Here is a 6,035-nt window from a genome sequence, read left to right as displayed (position 1 = left end):
GGGGCGTCGTTCCCGGCGGGATGAGCCGGGATGCGGGGCGTTGTTCCCGGCGGGATGAGCCGGGATGCGGGGCGTCGTTCCCGGCGGGCTCATCCCGGCTCCGGCCGTGGCTCCCGTGCCGGCAGGGCCACACGGACGAGCTGTGGGGCTTGGCCACGCATCCGTCGCGGAGCCTCTTCCTGACGTGCGGCCACGACCGGCAGCTCTGCGTGTGGGACAGCCGGGAGCGCGCGCTGGCCTGGAGCATCCCGCTGGAGGTGCGGGAATGGGGCGGGAATGGGGCGGGAACGGCGCGGGAACGGGGCGCGAACGGCGCGGGAATGGCGCGGGAACGGGGCGGGAATGGGATGGGGATGGAGCGGGGATGGGGATGGAGCGGCTGGGGAGCCGGCGGCACCCCAGCACCGCCCGGGGCGGGAATGGGGCGGGAATGGGGATGGAGCGGCTGGGGACTTGGTGGTCCCCCCCAGCACCGCGCGGGGTAGGAACGGCACGGGAACGGCGCGGGAATGGGATGGGGATGGAGCGGGGATGGGGATGGAGCGGCTGGGGAGCCGGCGGCACCCCCAGCACCGCGCGGGGCGGGAATGGGACCGGGACGGAGCGTGGATGGAGAGGGGCCGGGGATGGAGAGGGGATGGGGACAGAGAGGGGATGGGACAGAGCGGCTGGCAGGGCCACGGGACCCCTGGCAGTGTTCCCCAGCCCAGACCCCACGCATCGGGAATAGGACGGGGACGGAGAGGGGACAGGGCGTCACAGGCACCGTCATGGGCACCATCACGGGCACCAGGGACCACACAGGCACTAGGGTCAACGTGGGCATCATGCCTGGGAAGGTGCAGGGATGGGGACCGGGATGGGGGTAGGACTGGGCATCATGGGCATCATGGACGTTGTGGCCATCGTGGGTGTCATGGACACCATGGGTGTCATGGACATCATGGACAATCATGGACATCATGGGTGTCATGGACATCATGGACAATCATGGACACCATGGGTGTCATGGGCATCATGGGTGTCATGGGCATCATGGACACCATGGGCATCATGGGCATCATGGACATCATGGACGTCGTGGGCATCATGGATATCTTGGGTGTCATGGACACCATGGGTGTCATGGACATCATGGACAATCATGGGCATCATCGGTGTCATGGACATCATGGATGTCATGGGTGTCATGTACATCATGGACACCATGGGTGTCATGGACATCATGGACACCATGGGCGTCATGGATGTCATGGGCATCATGGACACCATGGGTGTCATGGACATCATGGACACCATGGGCGTCATGGATGTCATGGGCATCATGGGCACCATGGGTGTCATGGGCATCATGGGTGTCATGGACATCATGGACGCCATGGGTGTCATGGACATCATGGACACCATGGGCGTGATGGGTGTCATGGACATCACAAACTTCATGTCTGGGCGGATTTGAGGATGAGGCCGGGGATGGGGACAGGCCAGGCCAGGCCAGGCCGGGCGGTCACTCACTCGCGCAGCTCGTCGATGGTTTTCTGCTTCTCGTTGATCTCGTCGCGGAGCCGGGCGAGCTGCTTGTGCTGGGCCTCGCGGTGGCTCTCCAGCTGCAGCTCCAGCGCCTTCTGCGGGCACCAAGGGCTCGGCGTGCCACCCCGTGTCCCCCGTGTCCCCCCATGTCCCCCTGTGCCCCGGCATCGCTCTCCTGGGGCTCGTCCTGCTCCCGCTCCTTCCTGGCCACCCCGTGAGCCGTCTCTGTGGGGCAGAGCCGGGGTGGGCAGGGCCAGGCCGGGGCCCCGTCCCCGCGCGCCCCGCGCGCCCCGCGCGCCCCGCGCACCCTGCGCCTGCAGCCGGGCCAGCTCCTCGCTCAGCGCGTCGTAGGACTCCTCCAGGTGCCGCTTCTTGAGCTCCACGTTCTGCATGTACTCGGTGAGCGAGCGGATCTTGGCCTCGTGCTGCGGGCACACCAGCGGCCTCAGCCGCGGCCGCCGGGCACCGCCACCACGGCCACCCACGCTGCCCAAGGGCCGCCACCACCACCATGGCCATCCAGAGTAGTCAATGGTCCCCCATCCCACGTCAAGGACCACCAGAGTCACCACCATGGCCACCCATAGTGGTCAGGGGCCACCATGGTCCCTCATCCAAGGTCAAGAGCCAGCTCTACTGTGATAATCCAGACTAGTCAAGGGCCACCATGGTCCCCCATCCCAGGTCAAGGACCACCAGAGTCACCATCATGGCCACCCACAGTGGTCAAGGCCCACCATGGTTCCCCATCCAAGGTCAAGGACCACCAGAGTCACCACCACGGCCACTCATGCTGGTCAAAGGCCACCACCACTACCATGGTCATCCACACTAGTCAAGGGCCATTATGGTCCCCCATCTCAGGTCAAGGGCCACAATAGTCACCACCATGGCCACCCACAGTGGTCAAGGGCCATCATGGTCTCTCATCCATGGTCAAGAATCAACTCTACTGTGATCATCCAGGCTAGTCAAGGGCCACCATGGTCCCCCATCCCAGGTCAAGGACAACCTCTACCATGACCATCCAGACTAGTCAAAGGCCACCATGGTCCCTCATCCAAGGTCAAGGGCCCCCAGAGTCACCACCATGGCCACTCATGCTGGTCAAAGGCCACCACCACTACCATGGTCATCCACACTAGTCAAGGCCCACCATGGTCCCCCATCCAAGGTCAAGAGCCATCATTACTGTGATCATCCAGACTAGTCAAAGGCCACCATGATCCCCTATCCAAGGTCAAGGGCCCCCAGAGTCACCCCTATGGCTACCCATAGTGGTCAGGGGCCACCGTGGTCTCTTATCCAAGGTCAAGAGCCAGCTCTACTGTGATAATCCAGACTAGTCAAGGGCCACCATGGTCCCCCATCCCAGGTCAAGGACAACCTCTTCCATGACCATCCAGACTAGTCAAAGGCCACCATGGTCCCTCATCCCAGGTCAAGGGCCCCCAGAGTCACCACCATGGCCACCCACAGTGGTCAAGGGCCACCATGGTCCCCCATCCCATGTCAAGGGCCACCACCACCAGGGGCCACCAAGTCCAGGACCACCAAGTCTGTTCTATGGCTCTCAGGGCCTGTCCAAGTGCTGTGTCCCCCCCATAGGTGTCCCCCCACCCCAGGCCCTGCGCACACCCCACCTGGGAGATGAGGAGCTGGCAGGACGAGAGCTCGCGGCCCGTCACCTCCATCTTGCGGTGGCACTCGACCTGCAGGTTCTCCAGCTGCCGGCACCGCTTCACCACCGACTTCACCTCCGACTTGATCTTGCTGATGTAGAGCCGGGCCACGGTGAACTCCTCCTCGATGGCGCCGCTCACCTCCACCGGCTGCGCGCGGCACACGCGTGAGCGCCGCGTGGACACGGCACGCCAGGGGCATGTCACACATGCAGGTTGCATGGCACCAGCCATGCTCTTTGCACGGATGCACCGTGGCATGGGCATGTCACACATGCAGGTTGTGCGGGCACAGCATGGCATGGACACACCATAACGTGGACATGTCACACACGTGCAGGTAGCATGGGCACTGCAGTGCTCATTGCATGGACACACCACAACATGGACATGTCACACGTGTGCAGGTTGTGTGGGCACAGCCCTGCTCGTTGCATGGACACGTCACACGTGCAGCTTGCATGGCATAGCCATGCTCATTGCATGGACATGTTGCACATGTATGTTGCATGGCACAGCCCTGCTCGTTGCATGGACATGTCATTGCATGGACATGTCACACGTGTGCAGGTTGTGTGGGCACAGCCATGCTCGTTGCATGGACACGTCACACGTGCAGGTTGCACGGCACAGCCCTGCTCGTTGCATGGACACATCACATGTGCAGCTTGCATGGCATAGCCATGCTCATTGCATGGACATGTTGCACATGTATGTTGCATGGCACAGCCCTGCTCGTTGCATGGACATTTCACACGTGTGCAGGTTGCACGGCACAGCCCTGCTCGTTGCATGGACACGTCATTGCATGGACACGTCACACGTGCAGGTTGCATGGCACAGCCCTGCTCGTTGCATGGACACGTCATTGCATGGACATGTCACACGTGCAGGTTGCACGGCACAGCCCTGCTCGTTGCACGACGCTGTGCCCGGTGCCCGGTGCCCGGTGCCCGCCGCGTCCTGCCGGGGCCGCCACTGACCAGCTTGATCTCGCCGTTGCCCACGATGACGCTGAACTCGCTGAGGTCCTTCATGAGGCCGTTGAGCACCTCGGCGGCGCGCTTGCGCTGCTGCCCGCTCACGTCCCGCACGCGCTGCAGCTCCGTCTCCAGCGACAGCGTCGTGGCCTGCGCCCAGCGCTCGGCACCCAGCCCCCCGGCCCGCGGCGCCCCCAGCCCCCCCAGGGCACCCACGGGCAGCCCGGGGACCCCCACGGCCCCTCCGGCACCAGCTAGGGGTGCTCTGGGACCCCCTGGGTGCTGTTTCGGGGTTCAGCAGGGCCTGGCTCCAGCACCTCCCAATCCGGGTCCCCCATCGGAATCCAGAGGGTCCGGGCTGGGGCTGATGAGGGTGGGGGAGGCGCCTCTGGGTGCCAGGTCCCGGTTCAGGGGCTGGGGGCTCCCAGGGTGGGGGGGGCCTGGCCTGGCTGCCCCAGCTGCTGTCTGGGGTCTGGGCTCCTGCTCTGGGGTCTGGGGGCTCCTGCTTTGGGTCTGGGGTCCTGCTTTGGGTCTGGGGTCCTGCTTTGGGTCCTGTTGGATGACCCCCACCCAGGGGATCCCAGTGGGGCCCAGCTGGGTTCCCGGTTCAGGGCCCAACTGAGCTTCCTGTTAGGATCCCGTTGGTGCCATATGGGATCCCTCGGGCTTCTCCTGGGGGTCCCGCTGCAAGGCGGGGGGGTCCCCATTAGGGTCCCATTGGTGCCAGACTGGATCCCATGGGTTTATCTTTGGGGGTCCCGCTGCAGTGGGGTCCCCATTAGGACCCGGTGGTGCCAGATGGGGTCCCACGGGTTTCTCATGGGGGTCCCGCTGGGGAGGGGTCCCCATTAGGGTCCCGGTGGTGCCAGACGGGGTGCCAGGGCTCCCCGGGGGTCCCGCTGAGGAGGGGTCCCCATTAGGGTCCCGTCGGTGCCAGACAGGGTGCCAGGGCTCCCCGGGGGTCCCGCTGAGGAGGGGTCCCCATCAGGGTCCCGTCGGTGCCAGACGGGGTGCCAGGGCTCCCCGGGGGTCCCGCTGAGGAGGGGTCCCCATCAGGGTCCCGTTGGTGCCAGACAGGGTGCCAGGGCTCCCCGGGGGTCCCATTGGGGAGGGGTCCCCTTTAGGGTCCCATCGGTGCCAGACGGGGTGCCAGGGCTCCCCGGGGGTCCCGCTGGGGAGGGGTCCCCATCAGGGTCCCGTCGGTGCCAGACGGGGTGCCAGGGCTCCCCGGGGGTCCCGCTGGGGAGGGGTCCCCATTAGGGTCCCGGTGGTGCCAGATGGGGTCCCAGGGGCTCCCTGGGGGTCCCACTGGGGAGGGGTCCCCATTAGGGTCCCATTGGTGCCAGACAGGGTGCCAGGGCTCCCCGGGGGTCCCGCTGNGGAGGGGTCCCCATCAGGGTCCCGTCGGTGCCAGACGGGGTGCCAGGGGTTCCCTGGGGGTCCCGCTGGGGAGGGGTCCCCATCAGGGTCCCGTTGGTGCCAGACAGGGTGCCAGGGGTTCCCTGGGGGTCCCGCTGGGGAGGGGTCCCCATTAGGGTCCCGTCGGTGCCAGACAGGGTGCCAGGGGTTCCCTGGGGGTCCCACTGGGGAGGGGTCCCCATCAGGGTCCCGTCGGTGCCAGACGGGGTGCCAGGGGTTCCCTGGGGGTCCCTCCGCGGCGCAGGGGGGGGTCCCACCTCGGTGCGCGCCAGCTCGTCGGCCAGGCGGCGGTTGTGGCGCCCGCTGTCCTCGGCCTCCTGCGCCTTGCGGTCGTAGCTGCGCGCCAGCTCCTCGAGCGCGGCCAGCACCTCGGCCACCTCGGCGCGCGCCGCGCCGTGCTCGGCTCGCAGCGCCGCCAGCTCCC

At 66.1% G+C, this 6,035-nt stretch overlaps 1 protein-coding gene across 1 annotated transcript in view; it reads right to left on the bottom strand.

The window, feature by feature from the left end:
- LOC112957623 (kinesin heavy chain-like) overlaps positions 1–6,035 on the bottom strand; it is a gene marked incomplete at both ends in the record, with an annotated part of 19,316 nt that overhangs the window by 3,729 nt on the left and 9,552 nt on the right. Inside the window, 8 exons of the mRNA XM_026051338.1 lie at positions 761–831; positions 999–1,445; positions 1,520–1,625; positions 1,691–1,755; positions 1,838–1,955; positions 3,174–3,362; positions 4,196–4,342; positions 5,869–6,030. Coding sequence (XP_025907123.1) covers positions 761–831; positions 999–1,445; positions 1,520–1,625; positions 1,691–1,755; positions 1,838–1,955; positions 3,174–3,362; positions 4,196–4,342; positions 5,869–6,030 — 1,305 coding nt within the window. The remainder of the gene's footprint in view (positions 1–760; positions 832–998; positions 1,446–1,519; positions 1,626–1,690; positions 1,756–1,837; positions 1,956–3,173; positions 3,363–4,195; positions 4,343–5,868; positions 6,031–6,035) is intronic.

Source organism: Nothoprocta perdicaria, unplaced genomic scaffold, assembly GCF_003342845.1.
Source record: "Nothoprocta perdicaria isolate Ctin4 unplaced genomic scaffold, notPer1 scaffold_745, whole genome shotgun sequence".
Classification (NCBI taxonomy): Eukaryota; Metazoa; Chordata; class Aves; order Tinamiformes; family Tinamidae; genus Nothoprocta; species Nothoprocta perdicaria.
The sequence above is the reverse complement of the archived record's forward strand: the minus strand, read 5'-3'. Positions and strand labels throughout refer to the sequence as shown.